The 23,935-nt window shown below is 37.8% G+C and overlaps 1 protein-coding gene across 3 annotated transcripts in view; it reads right to left on the bottom strand.

Moving 5' to 3' along the window:
- The window catches only part of GRIA3 (glutamate receptor, ionotropic, AMPA 3), a 306,486-nt gene that overhangs the window by 116,222 nt on the left and 166,329 nt on the right, over positions 1–23,935 (bottom strand). For all 3 annotated transcript variants that reach the window (XM_012001497.1, XM_012001496.1, XM_012001495.1), the window contains exon 5: positions 18,384–18,437. In XM_012001497.1, the coding sequence (XP_011856887.1) occupies positions 18,384–18,437 (54 nt within the window). The remainder of the gene's footprint in view (positions 1–18,383; positions 18,438–23,935) is intronic.

The raw sequence follows: 23,935 nt of genomic DNA, 5'->3' as shown, positions 1-23,935 counted from the left end.
TATATATATATATATATATATATGAAAAAGGAAAAAAGAAAAAGAAATAAAGGCCATCCAAGCTGGAAAGGAAGAAGTCAAATTATCCAAATTATCTTTGTTTGTAGATGATGTGATCTTATATTTGGAAAAACCTAATGACTTCATCAAAAAACTTTAGAAGTGATAAACGAATTCAACAAAGTTGCAGGATAGAAAATTAGCATATGAAAATCAGTAGCATTTCTATATGCCAACAATGAACAATCTGAAAAGGAAATTTAAAAATTACCATTTATAATAGCCACAAATAAAGTTAAATACCTAGGAATTGACTTAACCAAAAAAGTAAAAGATATCTGCAATGAATGCTATGAAACACTGATGAAAGAAATTCGCAAGGACACACAAAAAATGGAAAGATATTCCATGTTCATGGATTGGAAGAGTCAATATTGTTGCAATGTCCATACCACTCAAAGAAATCTGCAGATTCAATACAATCCCTATCAATATACCAAAGGCATTCTTCATAGAAATAGGAAAAACAATCCTAAAACTTATATGAAACCCCAAAAGACCCAGAATAGCCAAAGCTATCCTGAGAATGAAGAACAGAACTGGAGGAATCACATTACCTGGCTTCAAATTATACTACAGAGCTGCAGTAACCAAAACAGCATGATACTGGAATAAAAATGTATAGACCAATGTAACAGAATAGAGAACCCAGAAACAAATCCACACACCTAAAGTTAACTCATTTTCAACAAAGATGCCAAGAACATATATTGGGGAAAAGACAGTCTCTTCAATAAATTGTGCTGGGAAAACTGGATATCCATATGTAGAATAACAAAACATGATCTTTATCTCTCACTTTACACAAATATCAAATCAAAATGGATTAAAGACTTAAATCTGAGACATCCAATTATGAAACCACTACAATGAAACATTAGGGAAAATCTCCCGGACATTGGTCTGGGCAAAAATTTATTGAGTAACACTCCACAAACATAGGAAACTAAAGCAAAAATGGACAAATGGGATCACATCAAGTTAAAAAGCTTCTGTACAGCAAAGGAAACAACCAACAAAGTGAAGAAACAACCCACAGAATGGGAGAAAAAATTTGCAAACTACTCATCTGATAAGGGATTAATAATCAGAACATATAAGGAGTTCAGACAACTCTATAGGAAAAAAAATTTAGTCCAATTTTTTAAATGGGCAATAGATTTGAATAGATATTTCTCAAAAGAAGAGATACAAATGGCAAACAGGCATATGAAAAGGTGCTCAACATTACTGATCATCAGAGAAATGCAAAATCAAAACTATAATGCAATATTATCTCACCCCAGTTAAAATGGCTTTTATACAAAGGCAGGCAATAAAAAATACTGATGAGGATGTGGAAAAAAGGGAATCCTCATACGCTGTTGGTGGGAATGTAAATTGGTACAACCACTATGAAAAACAGTTTGGAGGTTCCTTAAAAAACTGAAAATAGGGCTTCCATAAGATCCAGCAATCCCACTGCTGGGTATATACCCAAAAGTAAGGAAATCAGGATATCAAAGGGATACCTGCACTCCTAGGTTTGTTGCAGCAGTGTTCACAATAGCCAAGATTTGGAAGCAACCTAAGGGTCCACAAACAGATGAATGGATAAAGAAAATGTGATACATATATACAATGGAGTACTATTCAGTCATAAAAAAGAATGAGATCATGTCATTTGCAACAACTTGGATGGAACTGGAGGTCATTATGCTAAGAGAAATAAGCCAGGCACAGAAAGACAAATATTACATGCTTTAACTTATTTGTGGGCTCTAAAAATCAAAGCATTGAACTCATGGACACAGAGAAGGATGGTAATCAGAGGTTGGGAAGGGGAGTGGTGGTGGGTGGGTGGAAGGTAAGGATGATTAATTTAAAAAAATAGAAAGAATGAATAAGACCTAGTATTTGATTACACAACAAGGTGACTATAGTCAATAAAACCTTACTTATACATTTAAAAATAACTAAAAGAGGATAATTGACTTCTAACACAAAAGATAAATGCTTGAGGGGATGGAGACCCAATGTTTCATGATGTGATTATTATACATTGCATGCCTGTAATATGTAAAATATATCACGTACCCCATATATATAAAGTAATATATAATATAATATATAATATTAAACATATATTTTATATATGGAGTATGTGATATATTTTACATATTACATATTACATGATAATATACACATACACACATATTCCTTTACTTTCTTAATATACACATACATACACACACACATATATTCCTATGATGTATCCACAAAAAATAAAAATAAAAAAAAACCTTAAAAACAAAATAAAATACATTATTCCTAGGCCTTACTTCTGATTACCTGCAGAGATTCCGGTGGGAATATTTTCCCAAGCCCCAGTGAATTCTCTATAAATAAAATAATGCAACAGAAGTGACCACTGAAAACCTGAAAGGGAAATGGGAAAAACAAATGTGTGAAGGTCATTGGCAGAGTGAAGGAAGGCAGGAGAGTGGTGCTGACTATTGGGCAGAAGTTGGCTTACTCTTGGTTTCCCTGTGTACCTTCTAATGTGATTCAAAGCATGTTGTCTTTTCCATCACATATTGCTAAATGTTGTAGCTGACATGAGTAAATACAAGCAGCAGTGTATAGAAAACTGAGATTAGAGTCTCCCAACAATTTCATGAAGGTAACTGATGCAGCAGCAGTGACCACCCCATATCCTGGAAGTAAGAGGGAGAAGGAAGAGTAGGATGGGTGTGTGTTAAAAAGGGGCTTATTAGAAGACTACTTTTGTGTGAAGGACAGCAGCTTGCTGGCTCCTAATCCTGTCTTGCCTCCTATCACAATATCTTTAAGACATTTCATTTGTTCATAAATTCTTTTTAGGTTTCACTTCTTCGGCTGATCACTTGTGAATTGCAGGTGCGAATACTGAACCCAAGTCCCACTCAACACTCTATAAAGACATTAATGCAGTGGAAATGTCCATTGAACACCTAGAGGATAAAAGGAAAATAAAGGGATTAAGGTCATTGGTAGAATGTAGGGATCCTGTCTAAGAGCAGAAGTTGGCTGGCTCCTGGTCCTTATTCACCTAGAATCTCATTATTTTTAAGGCATTTCTCTTATCCATAATTCTTGCTAGATTTCTTTTTTTGAGTTGATAACACACTGAACTCAAGTTTGGATATAAATACCACGTAGCTCTAAAGCCTCTGTAAAACAACTAACATAACAGAAATGGCCACCATACAGATCAAATAGGTAAACAGATCAAAGAAAAAGATAAGGCCAGGCGCGGTGACTGAAGCCTGTAATCCCAGCACTTTGGGAGGCCGAGATGGGCGGATCACGAGGTCAGGAGATCAAGACCATCCTGGCTAACACGGTGAAACCCCGTCTCTACTAAAAAATACAAAATACTAGCCGGGCGTGGTGGCGGGCGCCTGTAGTCCCAGCTACTCGGGAGGCTGAGGGAGGAGAATGACGTGAACCTGGGAGTCGGAGCTTGCAGTGAGCTGAGATCCGGCCACTGCACTCCAGCCTGGGCGACAGAGCAAGACTCCGTCTCAAAAAAAAAAAAAAAAAGAAAAGTAGAAAGAAGAAAGTCCAGAGACAGTTGCTGGCTGAGAGGCAGACGTATCTGGCTCTCAGTCCACCTTCCACCTCTACTCTATCGTTTTAAAATATATTCTGTTTTCTTTCACATATTGCTAGACACTATTGGAGTCATGGACGAGCACAGTGCACACAACGTTTTGAAAACTGAGGCCAGACTCTCCCTATCATCTCAGCAAAGACACTAATTCAGCAGAGCTGACCAGCGTATCTTCGACAGGGAATTGAGGATCTTAGCAACTGGGAAAAAAGGGATTAATGGTAGGCATAGTTGTATTAAGAGAGAAGTTCTAGTGCCTTCTCTACTCCCACTGCTGCACTCGACTAGCCTACGAAAAAGAGAGATGTTTTGCCTATGGGACAGAGGTTGCCTGGCTCTTGGCTCTCCTCTGCCTATTCTTTTATTTAAAATGATTATTCTTGCTCATAGCCTGTTGCTAGATTTCCTTTTATGAGCTTCCAATTTGCAGTCCTTAGAGTTTGGAAAATTGAGGAAAAATTGCCATAAAACCTCTGTTAAGACATTAAATCAATAGATCTGAGTATCATACATACAGTAAGTAAAAGGGGAAAGGAGGAGAGGAGAGAGTGGAAGGGTGGGAGATATTAAAAGTTAGTGGCTCCTTTTTGCTTTTTTTTCCCTTATGGTAAATTTTATTTGATGTTTGCCACCCAAAGTCTGCACTTTCGGGAATTTTGATCCCCTGTTTTCCTTAAACCCTACCAAAAAATTATTGTAACAGAATTTGCTATCCAGCACCAATCTCTACCAGGAGAAGGTTAAGGAATGTAGAGATGGCTATTACATGAATATCTGGTTAAATGCTCATATAATCTGGCTAAATGATTAGCTAAATGATTAGAGTTTCCTAGCTCTTGGCCAATTTTTTTTCTTATATTATGATCTACAGTGGGACTTGCCACTCCACTCTTTTGAGAAATTGAAGTGTCTGGCCTTTCTGAAACTTTTGTAAAATTGCCCACACAGTTTTTATCACTTGAAAGCCATTAGGTAAAAGTGGAAAGGGAAAGGGTGGGGGTAATATGTAGAGAATATTTTAGGAGAGAGCTTCTAGCTAAAGGAAGGTGTGTATTGACTCCTGGTTCCCCATTGCCTTCGTTTCTGGCATCACCAGCAGTTGGAGATGGCCACCCACAGTTCACCATGTGGGGGAATTTAGAGTCCCCAGTTTCCTAAGACTTCTGTAAAAATTGAATGAGGCAGCATTAGGCCTTCAATACCCAGACCCGAGAGGTAAAAGAAGAAAGAGATGGGGTTTTAAGCGGTAGGGAGCAGTAGAGAACGGTACATATCCTACCTGTCTGCCTGCCAGCTGTCAAATTGTTCTCCATAGCTCGCTGGCTCAGACTCCATTCATGAATCTACCTCTTACTGGTCCTCTTTATCATGTGACCTTTCCAGAAAGTTCCATCCTCAATCCTCCTCTCTGATAATAACACCCATGAGTGGGACATAGCTCCCTCAGCCAATCAGCTCTGACTAGTCCCATGAAGCATCTGCCTATCAGACACACTCCAATTACTGTCACTCAGACTTCTCTCTGTCCCAAGGTCCAGCCTCCTCCCTATATTCCATTTTTTCCCTTGTATAATGAATGCTGTTGTGAGTAGAAGTAGAACAGTGACCAGACAGCAATATATGTGAACACAGACAGATATTTTTATTATCAGAAAGTCCAAGTCTTTAGAAAAAAGTATATAATTACTAGTTTAAATAAATGATAAATGATTTTACAAGTTTTTACTTTTTAATTCATGTCCTTGGCTCAAACAAAGTTGACATTCGGTTTCATGTTCTTAAGTCTTTTTAGTTTGTTCTGACTTTTGTTTCAGGGTTTAAATGCTTGACCTGAGCACTTCTTCCAATGGCAACTATTCCAAAAAAACCAGAAGGCTGGACGCAGTGGCTCATGCCTATAATCCCAGCACTTTGGGAGGCCAAAGTGGGCGGATCGCCTGAGGTCAGCAGTTCTAGACTAGCCTGGCCAACATGGTGAAACCCCGTCTCTACTAAAAATACGAAAATTAGCCTGGTGTGGTGGTGGGTGTCTGTAATCACAGCTACTCAGGAGGCTGAGGCAGGAGAATTGCTTGAACCCAGGAGGCGGAGGTTGCAGTGAGTGGAGATCATGCCACTACACTCCAACCTGGGCGACAAGGCAAAACTCTGTTTCAAAAAAAAAAAAAAAAAAAAAAAAAAAAAAGTTGTGCACATGTACCCTAGAACACAAAATATAATAATAAATAAATAAATAAAGAAAGAAAGAAAGAGAGAACTCACATCTTTCTATTTAATACATGATGCATTTTTAAACAAGTTTGACTTCAAAGGAAATTTCTGTGTCATGAATTCTATTTCCTCACTGAACTTCATCTGCTATTAAAATAATATATTTTAAAATAACATTTTTGCCAAAAACAAAATGTGTTTCAATAGACTTGATATTTTTGCGAGAAACAGTGGTTCCTTTTGTTTAAGCTGTTTTACAGCAACTGCTTTCTCCCTTCACTGAATCATAGACTACTTTAGCAGTTCATTTTCTACTTGAAAACAAGTTCCTTCTTCTGGCATTTCTCATCTACCCAAAGACATTAGAATTTTTTGTTCTTTTTTATTTGCCTTTTTATATTTTTAATTTTGAGTGTTTGACTATGGGGATAGTCATGAGTTTTCATAAAGCTGGGCTCTGAGAATCTACTTTTTCAAAAGGATGACATTTACCACACAAATACCTCAGAAAATGAACTTGTTACGTTTTGAGGCTTTAGAGTCTGTAAAACAAATTCATTTCTTATTTTATTTTGACATTTTCAACCTGAATTCACTTTGAATAAGATACCAATGACTCTCCAAGTAGACCTTCTCATATACTCTAAAACTCCCTTCTCTAACCACCTACTGACTAAATTAACTCCCATATTCCATGTGTGTAAAAAGAATGTGCCCCACATACTGAAGTCAGCTAGCAACCGCATATCAACTTGGTTCCAACAGTTTCCCAGTTCATGGAAAGCCTTCTTATTTAGTTTACTTGGGATAATTTTGCTTATTTTGCTTTACTGTTGTGGAATATATTGCTGTTACACTGTATGTGTAGGAATGCAGGATAAGCTTACTCAATGTTCTCTTAAATTGAACACTTAATAATTTTCCAGATATCACCTTTTGTTGGAACTCAAGAGTTATAAATGGCCCTTGACATACCAAGTCAGCTTTTTGACTGAGCTCCTCTCTACCCCAAATGCAAGGGAACCAATAGTTAAGCAGGAATATCATTGCCCTATTCAACCTAAAGAAGTTACAGAAGATGAATCTTTGTCCTTCTACAACCCTTAGGATTAAGGGTTCTCTTATAGAAGGAAGGAGAGAAATGTCAGAGGCATTTGAACCAGAGCAACTCCATCATGAGTAGGGGCTGGGTAAAATAAGGCTGAGACCTACTGGACTGCATTCTGAGGTGGTTAGGCATTCTAAGTCACAGGATGAGACAGGAGGTCAGCACAAGATACAGGTCATAAAGAACTTGCTGATAAGCCCACTAAATCTCACCAAAACCAAGATAGCAATGAGAGCGACCTCTGATTGTCCTCATTGCTACACTCCCACCAGCACCATGACAGTTTACAAATGCCATGGCAACGTCAGGAAGTTACCCTATATGGTCTGAAATGGGGAGGAACCCTCAGTTCTGGGAATTGTCCACCCCTTTCCCAGAAAACTCATGAATAATCCACCCCTTGTTTAACACATAATCAAGAAATAACCATAAAAATGGGCAACCAGCAACCCTAGGGGCTGCTCTGCCTATGGAGTAGCCATTCTTTACTTTCCTAATAAACTTGCTTTCACTTAAAAAAAATTAAAAAAAAGAATGTGCCCCAAAGCAAGGTGATTACATCCCTTTAAAATCTCTTCTTTTTGTATCCCTTTCTCTAATTTAGACTTATGGAGTATGAGGCCCAAGTATCTAATTCAACAGGTGACTTTGAAGTACAAGCGGGTTTGAGAACCACTGGCCTAGATTATTGTCCTAGCTTCCTAGTTGGTGCTCTGATTTCTGTTTTTTTTTCCCCTCTCCAGTTTATTCTTCACATAATAAATTTACCTTCCTAAAATACCAGTTAGAGTATAAGACTCCTTTCTCAAAGGATTGCAATGAGTCCCTACTTTCTATTAACAGCCAAATATCTTAACTTCATTTTCAAGGATTTCTATTATCTGTCATCTTCTGCTCCCCTGGCCTCATCTACACCATTTCCTTCAACAGACCTCATGCTCTAGCCACATCATGCACTCTTTAACATTGGTATCTTTGTTCTCTTTGCCTACAAAGGGCCCCTACTTTATTACTTACAACTTTAGGTGCCTCTATTGAAATTTCATTCTTCAAGAACCATTTTCTTTTCTTTCCTTTCTTTCTTTTTTTATTCTTAATATTATTTTGATTAACAAATCATAATTGTGTACATTTATGGGGTATGATGTGATGTTTTGATATACATATACAATGTGAAATGATTAGATCAAGCTAATTCACATACCCATCACCTTGCTCACCTACAATTTTTTGTGGTGAGACATTTGAAATTTACCCTCTTAGTTTGAAATATATGATACAATATTATTGCACCCTGCTGTGCAATAGATCTCAAAACCTATTCCTACTGCCTGTCTGAAACTTTGTACTTGTTTATTAACAACTCCTCATTGCCTCCCTCCTCACCCCCTAGCCTCTGGTAACCACCGTTCTACTCTCTACTTCTATGAGTTCAACTTTTTAAGATTCCACATATACATGAGATCACGTGGTATTTGTCTTTTTGTGCCTGGCTTATTTCACTTGACCTGATGTCCTTTAGATTCATCCATGTTGTCACAAATGACAGGATTTTCACCCTTTTATGACTAAATAGCATTCTGTTGTGTATGTGTACCACATTTTCTTTATCCATTTGTTCATGGACACTTAGGTTGATTCCACTTCCTGGTTATTGTGAATAGTGCTGCAATAAACATAAAATGCAGATAACTCTTCAATATACAGATTTGTTTCTTTTGGATATATGCCCAGCAATGGGATTACTGGATCATATGGTAGTTCTATTTTCCGTTTTTTGAGGAACCTCCATGCTGTTTTCCGTAATGGCTGTACTAATTTAGATTCCCACTAACAATGTGCAAGCATTCCCTTTTTTCTGCATCCTTGCTAACATTTTCAATTAGTGAAATAATAGCTAAGAACATCTATATCAAATTTGTCCCTGTATCTTCTACTAGGTAGTAAGGGGGCTAATTGTGCTCCTTTATCCTCCCCCTTCCCAATGATTATATAGGCTATTGTACATATGGATGACTGTTTATGGATTTTTGTCTTATTATTGCATGACTTCACATGCCTTCTGTGCAATAAGTATATGTGTATACTCTACAACATAGGTGTTAAGTGACTCTAAGGTCTCAAATTTCCTGTTGTGCTATGGAATTTCTGTTAAGCCCATCTTATTATTTCATAAGGATTTTAATAATTAAGGGATGATTATATATTCAATGATTTTTGTGTGCTTGGACTAAACTTATCGAATTCTAGTGCTGTTTGCATTTCACCAATTCTATTTGGTTGCAATTGATGGTTTTGTTGGCTAGTCATGTTAGTATGCTTTCCTTTGGTTTGAACGGCAATCTTTGTGTGCAGTGGGAAGAGATTAAAAGATATGAGAGAAGGCAGGGACAGATTGGAGGCAATCCTACTGCTCATAGATAGGGTGAATTGAAATTCTGCTTTCTCACTTTCTACATTCCAAGTTTCTGTACACTTGACTGCTTCTGTGCAACAATGGTGATATTTGTTAGAAATATGGGTGTAATATCCAGAAGTGATTCTTCTGAAATGGAAACTACCCATTTGGACTCGTAGATTCTGCTATATTTCATAAATTGCATCACATCTCAATCACATCATGTCTGTTTGTTTGATGAGTGCACGTTTGCTCACATCTGAATGCAGCTATATAAAACCAACATGACCTTTATGCCTAAGCAGTTCATGCAGGGTCTTGTAAGCTTCCGTTGATTAACTCTCCAAAGCCATATTTCACATAGACACTGGTTACACAACTGTCATCCAAACACAGACCATCCATGATTTGAGAATAGCCAGACAATTCAGTCTTCCAAAGATCCAAATGACTTTGGTATTATCCCCCATCTTTGTTGATTTTCACATACTGAAATTCACTTTACTTTTGGAAATGTGGATATTTTAGAGTTGGAAATAAATATATCCAAGGCTTATATTAAGTGCATTTATTTACAAGATATGATGTGGAGTTTTCCTTCATACAGTACTATTACTAGGGCACATTTTGTACAGGGAGGAAAACAGAGACAGGATCCTTAAGTTGGGTGACTTTTAGGAGTTGATGATAGATTATGGGTGAGAAAAGGTGGCTTGCCTATAAGAAAGATAAAAACAGTAGAATGAGGGTTGGAAGGCTGCCAAAGACAACTATCTATCTCACATTTTGGATGAAGACTGCCTCTGCCTTTAGTGCAATTTGAATTGTTCATCTGGGTGATGCTTCAATAAAGAAATGCATAGTAATTGTGGTGATTCAAGTTGTCAGGTTGCTAATGAGAGACACAAGTCTTTTTCTAGAAAGCAGATCCATCCTCCTGGGAGGGTACAATGTGTAGAGTTGAAGATTAACCCATATAAATTAGTACTTGAGTACAATTTGCATATATTGTTCACTTATGATTTTATTCTCCAGTCTGACCAACAAACATACTTAGAAACCTATTAAGTGCTAGCTGTTACAATGGTGAGCCATCTCAAACTTGGTCCTTGCCCTCATGGCACTTCATTTCAGTGGGGGTTATTTGTATGAATAAATAAATAATTACAATGTGGCATAAGTTCTATTAATGGGGAAATAGCCACTGATCTCTCTCTCTCGCTCTCTTTTTCTTTTTTTTTCTAACAGCTTCATTGAGGTATAATTTATATCACACAAAACTCATCCATTTGACATGGATTTTTAGAAAAGCATAAATCAAATCATACCCCTTCCCTGCTTGAAATTTTTCAATGGGCCTTCTGTTGCTGTTGAAAAAAGGTAAAACTCTTCCACCTGGCATCTAGTCTGTCCTGTCACTCATTCTGCTCTACCCAAAATTGCCTTCTGACTGTTCAGGGAAGACATCAAGCTGTTTTCTGCCTCAGGACTTTGGCATGTACTGTTCCCTATGAATGGACTCTCCCTGATTGGTCATGTAGCTGAATCCTTCTCCCCTTTCAGATTATTGTTTCAAAGTCACCTTTTCTGAAAGGCCTTCTCTGGCCACACTATGCAGGCTTCCACAGTATTGACTTCCACAATCTGCCTTCTCTTTATTCATTGTCCTAGCACCTGTTCTATCTCCGTGGCAATTATCATAAGCCATGCAATTCTGGTCTGTACAATACAATTACAAGGTTCTTAAGGACACTACACTCTGTTTTCCTTGCTGTGCAGTGAACAAGTTGTTGGACATACAGTGGTATATATAGAAAAAACTTACTGTAAAGACCTTTAGAGCAGTGCTGCTCAAAATGTGTGCAGACTCGTGCTGGTTCATTGTTTGTTACCAGTCTGAGATGATATAAGGAAAGAAACGGAGGGTAAGTCTTTATCAACCTTCATAGGAACTTGACAGGGTAATATAATGGCTGTTGAATATAATGCTAAAAAATATTGAACTTATATTTTATATATCTTATTTTGCTTGTTTCATTTTTTAAGTAATTTATTTTTGTTGCATGTTTACTGGTCCATGAAGATCTTGGGGGGAAAAACTGGTTCCTCTTCACAGAGAGTTTAGGAAGCACTGTTTTAGAGGACATAATCTGAGAGCTTGGGGAGAAGATAAAATGCTTTTAATTCATCTTGTTATAATATTGGGTAGGAAATGATCTTTCCTTGTTAATTTTAGGCAGGGGAGAGAGAGAAGAGAGACAAAATGCAATGGTTGACTATAATAAAGGCATTTTGGGAGAGAGAATAGGAGTCTCAGAGTTCGCTACTTTAAGCTGACAAATGCCTGTGGCTTTCGAAATGTATGGCAGGAAGTTGGACCCCAGCCCAGTCCCCACTCCTCATTCCCTTGGTGTTCTATATCCCATTTCCATTTGGAGAAGAAAGTGAATCCTGAGCTACCAGAGAAGTTGTGCACCAGGAGAGGTGACTGGATTCCCTGACATTTGGGACCAGTGGGAATTTTTACCTCCAAGCCCACCTCTCTTGCCTGCAAAGCCAGGCTCCAGCCCAGTGAGCTCTGTGTTTACATGCCATCTGCTGAGGTGTCAGTGATCACAACATGTGGGTTTGAGCATTTGAATTTTTTATTTAGAACATGAAACATGTCAGAACAAAGGAAGGGAAAGTAGAGAACAGAACAAGAAGACCTGGAAGGGGAAGAGAGAAGGGAATAGTTGTTATTGGCAAGCAAAACAGCATAACTAAATCTTATTTAGACTTGTTTTCTCTCTAAGCAAAACAGGCCCTTCTCTTTTTCAGGTACATTCTGAGATCTGGTAAGCTGCGGAGTTCACTTCCTCAAGCTTGTTGAAGCTCCTGGCTGCCTGTTTGGGTTCAATTTTATGAGCAATACTCTTGTTTTAGTAAAATTTTGGAGAAATTAGATGTCATCTAGTACCCCCTTCCATCGTTATTTTCTGGCATAAATGAGGTTGGATGAGGAGGGAGAAGAAGACAAAGCATAAGAAAAAAGGGGAATGAAAATATGTGTGTGTGTGCATGCATGCGTGCGTGCGTGTGGTGTGTGTGTGTGAGAGAGAGAGAGAGAGAGAAGAGGGAAGGAAAGCGGTTGGCACAGGGAGTGATGGGGATGTAATTGATGCCTGTTAAGATACAGTTCATGTTGGGATAGTTTTTTCAAACCCAGATTCACAAAGTTGGCCTTTTTTTTTTTTTTTTTAAGACAGTCTTGCTCTGTTGCCCAGGCTGGAGTGCAGTGGCACAATCTCAGCTCACTGCAACCTCCGCCTCCCGGGTTCAAGCAATTCTTCTGCCTCATCCTCCCAAGTAGCTGGGACTACAGGTGCATGCCACCATGCCCAGCTAAGTTTTGTATTTTTTTAATTTTTATTTTTTGGCAGAAACGGGGTTTCACCATATTGGCCAGGCTGGTCTCGAACTCCTGACCTCATGATCCACCCACCTCAGCCTCCCAAAGTGCTGGGATTACAGGCATGAACCATCACACCCGACCCAAGGTGTTCCTGTTTTTAAAAGCCCTTTTTATCTCTGATCACTTCATCCTCATAAATTTAGAGCTTGTGCTTCATTTATTTACATTTGTGTCTTTGCGAATGCTCTTATGTGACCTTTGTGGTGCTGGCTTTCTATCTCACTGAGAAGCTTGGGTGGGTAAAGTGGGAAAAGCAAGGTGCTCTGCTAAGAGTGTTACCAATCTAGATAGAAAACCTAGTTCGGCAATGGATTAGCTATGAGACTTTGGGCAAGTTATACATATTTTCTGGGCCCATTTTCTGATCTGTAAAAGGCTTAGGGAGGTGGGTGGACAAGAAGTCTCTCCTCATAGGAGTTCTGAGAAAATTAAATGAAAGTCTAAAGAAAACAGCTAATACATCAGAAAGGAATATAAGATAGATGAACTTTCTTCTATTTTCTCTCTTTGCACAATGACCTGTTTGATTGCCTGTAGCTCTCTACTGCTGACAGCAGACATTACCTAAATTCCTCCACTTACAAGGTCAGCAATTGTCTCCAACTCTGGTACCAGTCTCAACCTAGGCAGAGAAACTGTCAGGTCTTCTAAGGCAGTGGTTAACTGGTGCAACACTGAATGAGCCCTGCTATGACTCATGTTCTCCCCTGGGCACTTCAATTGTTTGTGGGTTTTTGTTTTGTCTTGTTTTTGTTTTTGGTCTTATATGGGGAGTGATGAACATCTGTTGTTGGATCATTCAATCCAGATCCAATTTGCCCTGTGTAATCTGCTAGGCTGTTTTTGATTGATCCTTCAGATCTCCAGCTCTGTTTAAAACTTGACTAAGAATACTCATATCTCTCTTGGTTTTTGCCCACTTGGACTGATTTTAAAGCTTTAGTCTACCTTTTAACTTTATATCCCCAAGAATAATGGGGCTCTGGTTTTGCTTCCCTGTTTGTGTCCTCAGCATTCACCCAGATGATGGGTCTACACCCTTACTCCTGGCCTACCCTGGTCCAAACTGAACTCCAAGAGGGAAGAAATGTAGATCTTGAAGTGACAGTGGTTTATTTTCCAAATTCTAGTCATTAATATACCACCTTTTCAGTTTTTGCCATATAGGTGGACCATCTGAACTATAAATTTACTTAATATTTTTATTTACATTGACTGAGTTTCTTTTATCTACATATCTACTTTAGCCTCATTCTAAGGAATGGTATCTATAAAATCACAGAATTGCTGGGATAGTTGTTTTTCTAATATGTATTTAATACACATTCAAAACTAATAAGTTAAAAGAGAAGTTTTGCTATGTAGTATCTAAAATCATCTCATGTACATTTTGGGAAATACTGATCTTGTCTACCTCTGCATTTTACAGATTGATAATCAGGTTCAGAGAGGTTTGGTTTGCTATATAGGTAGTTAGATGAATTCTTGGGATTCAAACCTGACTCCTACCTCCTAGCCTCGTGCTTTATTTTTTTTTAATTTTTATTTTTTTATTATACCACACTGCCTCCTGCCTTTGCATCTATTCCTAATATTACTCTAGGGCTCTACACACAGTAACTGAGCTGTCATTACTGACATATATGAGAAAAACTAGATCACTTTACACAACATGCCTGACAATGCAGGGTAAAGCATCCGGATCCAGGACCTTACCATGAGAGATTGAGAGGCTGCTTGACTGACAGATTGTACACATGATGGCTACCTCTGGGACTAACGTTGACAAACAGCGCCATGTTAGAGAGAGTCCTGGAAGAGAAAACAACAATTAATTACAGAACAACTCCAAAAAAATGACATCATCAACTGATACAAGAATTTGTAAGAGACTTACTTGCTCTATTGGGATGTCCACTTCTGGCCTGAGTAGATCACATCTCTGGGTTGTACTCCTGGTGTAATCTTCTGTTTCTTTTTGGGATTTCAACAAGCTAGAATTTTCTGCAGCTCATTGTCCACTCTGAAATGTACATCTTGACCTCTGAGAGGCCTTTGTTAAAGCCTTCATGGAATATCCAAGTCTTCTCACTTTAGGATTGCTACCAGGGGATGTTCCATGTAAATGTACAAAGAAGTCTTTGCCAGATAGACAGAGCTCAGTATCAAAGGGAACTGCAGGAAGTGATTCCAGGAAGCTTAGTTAAGTAGCTTAAGTATTCTTGACTCTACATTTGTAGAAGAAAGCAGTGGTTTTGTGCTGTTTGTAACACCAAGACTCACATTGGACTTTACTCTTCTGTATATAGATATCCATCCTCAGCTTACATCCAGCTGGCTCATCTTGAAAGGAAACATCTTCTTATTTCCATTTCCCCTTTTCTTGACTATCCAACTTACTTCTAAATAGTTTTGGTTTACTCTCTCTCTCTCTCTCTTTCTGTGTGTGTGTGTGTGTCTTTGATGGAGGCATTTGAGGTAATTTTTATCTGCTTTGAGAAAACTGGAAACCATGGACCATAGTAGGGATAATTTGTCTCATTATTATTATCATCAGAGATGAACAGCAGCTCCTATCTCTATTGCCCAAATGCAATTTGATATAGAGTACAGGGACTTACATGGCTGAATTCAAATGAAAAGAGGGTCACTAAAGGAAGAGAAAGGGTGGCAACTCAAAGCATGGTAAAGGAAATCACATTTTCATTACTCAGACTGACATGATACTATACATTACTTTCCTTTCGAAGGAACAGACTTTGCTTGTTCTTATAGTAGACATTCCCCCAAAGTCTCATAATTCTGAGTTGTGTGTATAGGATTCAGTTTGCCATTCTTTTCCCCAACCTTGTCCTAGTGATTTTCTCTTTCAGTTCTATCACTCCACAGACTTTAATTTTTGTCAGTTCTGGATCTCAAAATTGCAATAAAAGCTGATCTAAAAGATTGTCAGTAGGCAAAGGATAAATTCTTGAGATGATGGGTACCCTATTTATCCTGGTGTGGTTATTGCGCATTGCATGCCTGTACGAAATATCTCATGTAAGCCACAGAAGTATACATCTAGCATGTACCCACAAAAATGAAAAAAATAAAAAAAGTTTGTCAGTAGAAATAAGGAGACTCAGTTGGAATTACAGAATGGGAAAGGCCTTTACAGTCATGGTAGGCCAACTGAGATAGCTGTTCTTATGCACGGCTCAGATGGCCCTTTAAGGCAAAACCTGTCTCAAAGAATTAAGTTAACTGACAACCTCCAGCTTCAGGTACCTTCAGATCTGCCTCGGTTTTCAAGTGGAAGGTGTGTGCTTTCTGGGCTGCTGCCAGCTAATGACTGAGCAAAGTCGGATGCAATGACTTGCCATTTGGAAGAAGCATAGGACTCCTCTATGAGCTATGTTTTACACTGATCTCCTAGTTGTGTTGGCCAAGATTTTATGAGTGCTACACTACAGTCTGAAGCTTTTCCTATTAAACTTGCTTCCTTGTCCCTTCTGTTACTGGTATAGACCTGTATTGTGGTCTGAAGCTCTCCCTGCCTACTTATGTCCCTTTCCCTTTTATCTTTCACAGGTGTTACTCCCAATAAGTATCTTGCACTTCCAATTATTATCTGCTTTCAAATGACCCACCCAACACGTCAATGACTGCCCTCCACTACTCCCACCTGAGTGTTAAAGTAAGGGAATTGTAACACAGTCGTTAGAGGTGAAGTGACTTACCCAAGATCCCTTACCTTGCTAGTAGCAAAGTCAGTTTGACAACCCAAACTTTCTGACCCCCAGTTCAATGTTATATCTCAAACTTATTCATGTATAATAACAACCATGTATGCAAAATCCAGATTTTGCTATATCTCTTTATCCCCCTTGCTATTGTTTACTTAAACATTAAAAACATATTTTTATGTTTTGTTATATCTCTATGTTAGCCCTATTTGAAGTAATAATATCTATAAAATTTCAATTTTGATGCGCTAGCTTTATGTTTTTCTAATACATAGTAAGGAAATATATTTTCATTAAAATAAAAAAGTTTGCATGTGTATACTACCTACAGTCACCTCAGGTATGGGTCAGTGATTGGTAAACCCTGCATTTTTAAACACTGTGCTATAAACCTTGCTGCTTTCTAGGACATACAAATCAGAGGAGAAGGAAAGGGGAAAGAGATGAAGGAAGAAAAGAAGGAAAGAAGAAAGGAAGGAAGGAAAACAGAAAGGAAGGAAAGAAGGAGAGCAAAATATTTACTGGTGAGAAAGTAATGATAAAAAGTCATCAATAACTGTAACAGGTACCTTGTTGTGACATCCATATATCCTGACAAGCCACAGTCTAACCTCCATTGCATTAAAAAAAAACCCTTTATTTATTGGTTGCCTAAAAACCATATTGAAAATATATGGATGCAATTTAAGAATCAAGATTTCTTCTCCTAAAAGAGTAGATTCATTTATTCCCAAAGTGGACTGAAGTGCTCCACTTAGAGCAAATTATTGGAGAAAAATGCACACTACATTTGAAAGCAGTAGCTCTAATTTGCATCTTATAAAGTGTTTGAATGCACATACTCCTAAGAAAGAGGTTTAAGTAACATTTCCTTTCTCATTTAAAAAAGATTCATTATTAAAAAAATAAGATATTTCTTTGATTAAAATATATAAGAATATAATTACAATAATCTTTCACCTTTGTTTCTATTCTTTTGGCTTAAGAGCTTTATAATGATCATAATTCCGTTGTGCTAATGAAACAAAATTGGGGTTAGAACTCATGTAATAACTTTAATAGATTTTTAGTATTATAGTGATAATTTAACATTTCTCTTTCATTTCATGGAGATGGTATTATTCAGAACCTCTGCCAAACAGATATTACCAATTTAGAAGCAGTTTTGTTAATTCCTAAACAAATTGTCCTTCCAGAGAAAGAAAATGTATAAAATAACCTTAATGAAATACTAGCTTCTACAGAGTCACAAATTTTAAAGGCATGGGAAGTTTGAAAATAAACATTCAAGTTGTGTTTTATGTAAGTAGAAATGTGGCTATACACTTTGGCGGGGTCATATAATGTACCATGTTGAAACCTACTCTGACATCTGGCTCAAAAAGATTTGGTAGTGGTCTGCTTCTGAAAGGACAAATGCAGTACTGATCTGCACATATACTTGAATCAATTGGGAAAGAGTCAGTTTCCTGTGTCCCCTATTCCATGGTTTATATTTCAAACCCAATTAAAATAGTTTACATTTCAAACCGAAATTGAATCTAAAAACAAGTAAAGAATCATATCAAATTATTTTTTAAATTAGGAAAGAATATAGCTGCTTCACAGCTAAAGCAACGACAGCATAATTGAAAGCAAGGCTATTGCATTCAGGTTTTGGTATTTACTAAGTCATTTCTCCAAGTTTCTGGAGAAAGCATTAGGTGCTTCATGTATTTCCTTTTTGGATGATTACAGAACAATGCAAACTAAATAGGATATATTGCCCAGGGACACTTGCTTGTTCTTACCAGGTTAGCGAGCATGTAGTGGTAACCTCTTGAGTGTTTCCCCAGGATTACAACCTGCAGAAAGAAGAAATAAGACATATTGCTTATTCAAGAAGGGCATTTTCAATTGCACAATCAGTGGGGCGGCTAGAACAAAATGTTAGATCTTTTATATACAGGAAAATCACAGTTAATTGGATCAGATTTCTTGTTGTTGCATTTTGCTTTCAACTAGATAAAACAGGAAGACATGCTAATATCAAAGTTAAAATGTCAAAACAAGGGGAAAAAAGCTCCCTAAACTTCCAGGTCAGTAGTATCACCGTCACTTAAAATAGATGGCAAAAGTGATGAAGCTGAAGATCCCCAACCCATGAACTTGATTTGTGTACTTAGCTTTTGAGATGGAAAATCAGCTGAACTTTGCATACAAAGTAGAAAATAGAATGTACAGTACTTTTTTTTTTTTTTTTTTTGGTTATCTGGAATGCTAAGGGAATAGAATATTCAAGGAATGGGGTTAATGGGATTTTCAGGTTAACTGAGGTTGCTTTTGCTTATTGAAAACTTTTCTAAAATGCTTATCTTCCTTTTCCTGCTTTAGTATGAAAGACTTGTGATCGTTTGTACATCTTTTGGTGCTGATCGTGATGCCTTAGGGCACTGAGGAGGGATTCCCCTCGAGGACACTTGGCAATGCCTGGTGACATTTTTGATTGTCACAACTGGGAAGGGTGCTACTAGCATTTAGTGAGTAGAGGCCAGGGATGTCGCTAGACATCCTACAATGCTTGGAATAGCCTGCACAATAAAGAATTCTCAGGCCCAAATGTCAGTAGTGCTAAGGTTGAGAAATCCTTCCTCAGCATCATCATTCTTACCATAATTTTTATGAATAATGCTATATTAGTGCAAAGTCTAATAATAGGCTTTGTATTAATAAAATTGTACTTTGTACAGTTCACAAAGTACATTTTTATTATCTCAAAATATGTGAGTGGACTGAATATTTTCCAACCAAATGTGTTGTTTAGAAGTTAGAAGCTTTTGACTAAATAATTGATGTTTATTTCCTTGAAGCCAAATTCAGGAAACATTCTGGTTAATTGAGGATTTTTATTGAGTACTGACTGTGTGCAAAGTACTACAATGAGTACCCGTGGAGGGAACAGGATAACATAGAGGTTAAAGACACAACCAGAGGTGGAACCAGGTTTTGTACTGGCCTGAAGCTAATGCGATTTTAGGATCTTTCTTTAAAAAACTATAAAATTATGAATGTCATAATTTGGAACAAGGCCTTGGAAAGAAGCTGTGCAAGTGAGGGGCCATTAAGTTTAAGCTTTATGATAAATTCCTCTCTGGATGCAGCTATTAAAGGGTTTAGAACAAAGTGAGAAGGCCTCAAAATTGCACACTTATCAAACCAGAACTATACATGAAAGGTTGTAATAATAATAAGTCTACCTGTCCTTATTTGAGTGCTTAGTATATGCAGGCATGGTGCTAAGTGCTTTATATGTATTTAATCCCCAGAACAGTTTAACAGATTAAGTATCATTAGTTTCATTTTACAGATGAGGAACTTCAGTCAGAGAGAGTTTATGTAAGTTTTCCAAGGCCGCACAGCTAGGAAGTGGTAAAACTGGAATTGGAATCTGGGTCCATTTGCCTCTAGAACCCATACTCTTGGCAGTACTTCACATGGTTTCTAAATATATGCCAAGTAGCAAATGCTAGTAATTGCTATAAATTCTTGAACAAGAGGAGGAAGAGATATTTAAGGCCTGAGATGAACAGGGAAGTCGTCATGGAGGAGGCAATGTTTAAGTTGACCAGAGAAGTGGAACCATACATTTGACTATGATGCTGGCATTACAGCCCTCAAGTCATTTCAACAAGTCATTTTAAGTATATGTGTGTGTGTGTGTGTGTGTGTGTGTGTGAGAGAGAGAGAGAGAGAGAGGACAAGAGAGCATAGTTTTTGATTAAATTATGAGCCACATTTCTGACTGATTATTTATGGAGGAAATGAAAGGTTAACGAATGTCTTGAGGATGTGATTTCTCATGTTTCCATGACACGAAATGAGCTGTTAGGTATCTTCTGGGATGTATTCTTCAGTGTCCGCTTGCGAGAGACATTCTTGCTGGTGACATTTGTTAACTTTTGGTGGCAAGTTGGGACCATACATTTGTTGAATTTTTAATTAACTGACAACTCTCAACATAATAAAACCAGAGGGTTTTGAGTTCTGCTAGAAAAATGAGCAATATTCTTAAAGACGTCTGGCAGAGCTTAGAGAGAAATAAGGAAGGAATCCAAGGAAAAGGAATACGTCTTTCTCATTGGAGGCAGAGCTTAGTGGTTTTTTTTTTGTGCGTAGAGAAGGTGAGAGGGAGCAATAGAAGACATCAGTGTTGTGAAAAGAGCAGCAAATGAGGACCCAGGACCCCAATTTTGTCATTTGCTAATTGTTTGTTTGTGGGCAAATTACTGAGCCTTCATTTCCTTGTCCATAATCTGGCCCTGCCTATCTCAGAAGTGTTGCCAGGATCGAACTGGATAATGTCTACAAAAGTGTTTGATGCTGGGCGCGGTGGCTCACACCTGTAAGCCCAGCGCTTTGGGAGGCCAAGGCGCGCGAATCACCTGAGGTTGGGAGTTTGAGACCAGCCTGAACAACATGGAGAAACCCTGTCTCTACTTAAAATACAAAATTAGCCAGATGTGGTGGTGGATGCCTGTAATCCCAGCTACTCGGGAGGCTGAGGCAGGAGAATCACTTGAACACGGGAGGCAGAGGTTGTGGTGAGCTGAGATCGTGCCATTGCACTCTAGCCTGGGCAACAAGAGCGAAACTCCATCTCAAAAAAAAAAAGTGTTTGAAATGTCCATTATTTAAGTGTGTGATGCTATATAAATGTGGGAAGGGGTCATTCATTGAGACATTGTTTTTCAGATTCAGAAAAACTTGGAGCTATCAAGATACCTACTTTAATTCAGGCCCACTTTGGTCTGCTCAGAACAAATTTACTTATTTGAAGGTAGCTCTCTTATAACATCACCCTTTCAAAATTTAGCTTTAAACTGGGATAGGAAGCTTATCTAAAGATAGGAACATTAAAGTGTCACAAAGCTGATGCATTGAAGCCCATAATTAATTCCTCATCCTTGCTTTCAGTGCCTTAACTCTTACTTAACATATAGTTCTTACCAATCTTGGTTTTCCAGTTCACAGTAAATTAAAAGCTTCAAACTAGAAGGTGTGTGTGTGAGGGGGGGGACTGATATTAGAAAGACGTATTAGTAGCAGTGGAAGTGACAGACTGACTTAAAGGAGAAAGAAGGGATGAAAAAAGGAGACAACATCATACTACTGCACAGTATAATCATGGATGTTCCTTGTGACTACCTAATTCATCAGGTTATGTTTTATTGTGTTCAGTAATCTCTGCTGAAAAACCCAAGGATATGCATATTTTCAGGAAGGTTTCCGTAAGAAATGCTGAAAGTCCCAATACTTAAGACAGTAAATTGCAGTTATCTTGAAATCTTACTTACATGGAGCAGCTGTGATCCTACTGATGTGAGCTAAAGGAGGCCTCACTGCAAAAAGTGTCATGTTTTGCTCTCGGTCTTTCCCTTTTTTGAATTTTTGGTACAGGGCTTGTGAGAATAGGGTGGGATGGGAGGATTGTACTTAGTGCGATGCATAATGAAACTAGTTAATGGGAGTGGTTCTTATTCAGCTCGTCCTAAATCTTTGTTCTTTCCATCTGTTATGATGAACAAGGCATGAATTGTACCCTCAGTTACTTAATGACTTTGGTAACCGAGAGAATATTCAACTTTGCTTTTACAGTAATTATAATAGCTCTTTCTGAATTAGTTGCAGAACTTCAAGGATAAAAGCTGTTTTCACAGTCGACCATGAAATTTAAGGAAGAAATAGCAAGTTTCCAAATCCGTGTTCTGTATTCACTTTGCTTTTGTAAGATTTGTTGGAAATGATGGATGGCTTGATATAATAGCAGATATATTAAATGTAATAAGGGGAAATGTGTGAAATGTAGATAAAATTTATTGTTTTAAGGAAATTTATTTTTAATCCTCACATATAGGATCTGAAAGAAAAAAAGCCACAATCCTTATTCACTGAGGCTTTAACAGCAGAGTTTCATTCGCAGAAGAAGGAGCTCTTACATACTAACACACAGAGCCATGCATATAGCATCAAATTATTTGTCAAAGAAGTTAGTGAATCATAGTCAACCCATTTTGGGGAGACTTCCTCTTACTGGCCCCCCTCCCCGTATCCACTCATCTGTGAAATTGGGGGTTGGGTATCACTGAGCAGTTAAAAATAATTCATAAAATATTCATTTGGCTTTCTATGTAAGAGGCCCTTTCCTTTTCAATTTAATGTTTAATCTAGACATTTTCATAATTTTAGAAATTTAAAATGAAATTGCTCCACAAGACTACTTGAGAGAGGCCCACAGATCCGTTGGGAGGCAAAAGCATCTGTTTTTCTATGCTCACATTTTAGAAAAAAATATGTGTGTGGAGAAGTGTGTATGTTTTTTCCCCCCTTAGATCCATCTGGTATGCAGATTAGGTTATTTGTAGACCTAAGTATCTCCTTGTTTGAATTTTCTACATCAGCGCCAAAAAAGGATCTATGTATAAAGATTGATTTTGCTTTGAGTACAGAACATGCCTTGATGCTCACCTTACTCTGTTTCTCTTTGATTTAGGCATCCTGCAAATGTCTGAAGGGCTAGGAGAGAAGTGTGGGTGTGGGGGATTGCTGGTTTAATTCACCAAGTTTTCTTCATTTATTGTATGACTACTTTCTCTTTAAGAAAAAACTATTAGACCACATTCTTTATGTTCAAAGAGGGGACATTTTTCAGCCCCCTTCATTTTTTCCTGCTCTCCTAGTTAAATCATTTTTTTTTAAAAGATACTGTTGTCCTATGGCATCCTATTTATGTTTGGCTGTGTTGGAAGTTGAATAAGAGGTGTGCTATGGAAATCAGCCTTAAAACATGCCACACTTTACAGAAGAAATCTTCCAAATGATAAAAGGTATTCATCTTCATGAATAAAACCCCCAAGGTACTAAATTGCCTGAGTCTTCCTAAATACGTAACAGAAGTCAATTCTGTTAGAATTATTTTCTAATAATCTTAATCTGCACACACATGCTCTCCTATCACCAAATGACAATGCTTCATATTGCAGTCATCTGACTTGAATAAATGTGCTGGATTAGTGAGGCAGAGAAGAGCCAGTCACCCATACCAAAGTCAGCCCAATGGCAGTGGGGATGGGGGTGGTACAGATGGAGAAAAAAAGGCTGAAGCTTTTTGTAAAGAAGGAAAACGGAAGTATAACCGAGGAATCTCATCAATGCTTATGCTGTCTACAGGGAAGCTTATGCAGAGAGAAGGCAATTGAAAAAGGCATCAAATAAAATGCTAGGATGTGAGGATTAGAGAACAAGGATTTCACCAAAGAACATGTCTTTGGGAAGTTTCGCTTCCCAGACTTTAACATTGCATTTA

The sequence above is a fragment of the Mandrillus leucophaeus genome, unplaced genomic scaffold (genome assembly GCF_000951045.1).
Source record: "Mandrillus leucophaeus isolate KB7577 unplaced genomic scaffold, Mleu.le_1.0 Scaffold661, whole genome shotgun sequence".
Classification (NCBI taxonomy): domain Eukaryota; kingdom Metazoa; phylum Chordata; class Mammalia; order Primates; family Cercopithecidae; genus Mandrillus; species Mandrillus leucophaeus.
The sequence above is the reverse complement of the archived record's forward strand: the minus strand, read 5'-3'. Positions and strand labels throughout refer to the sequence as shown.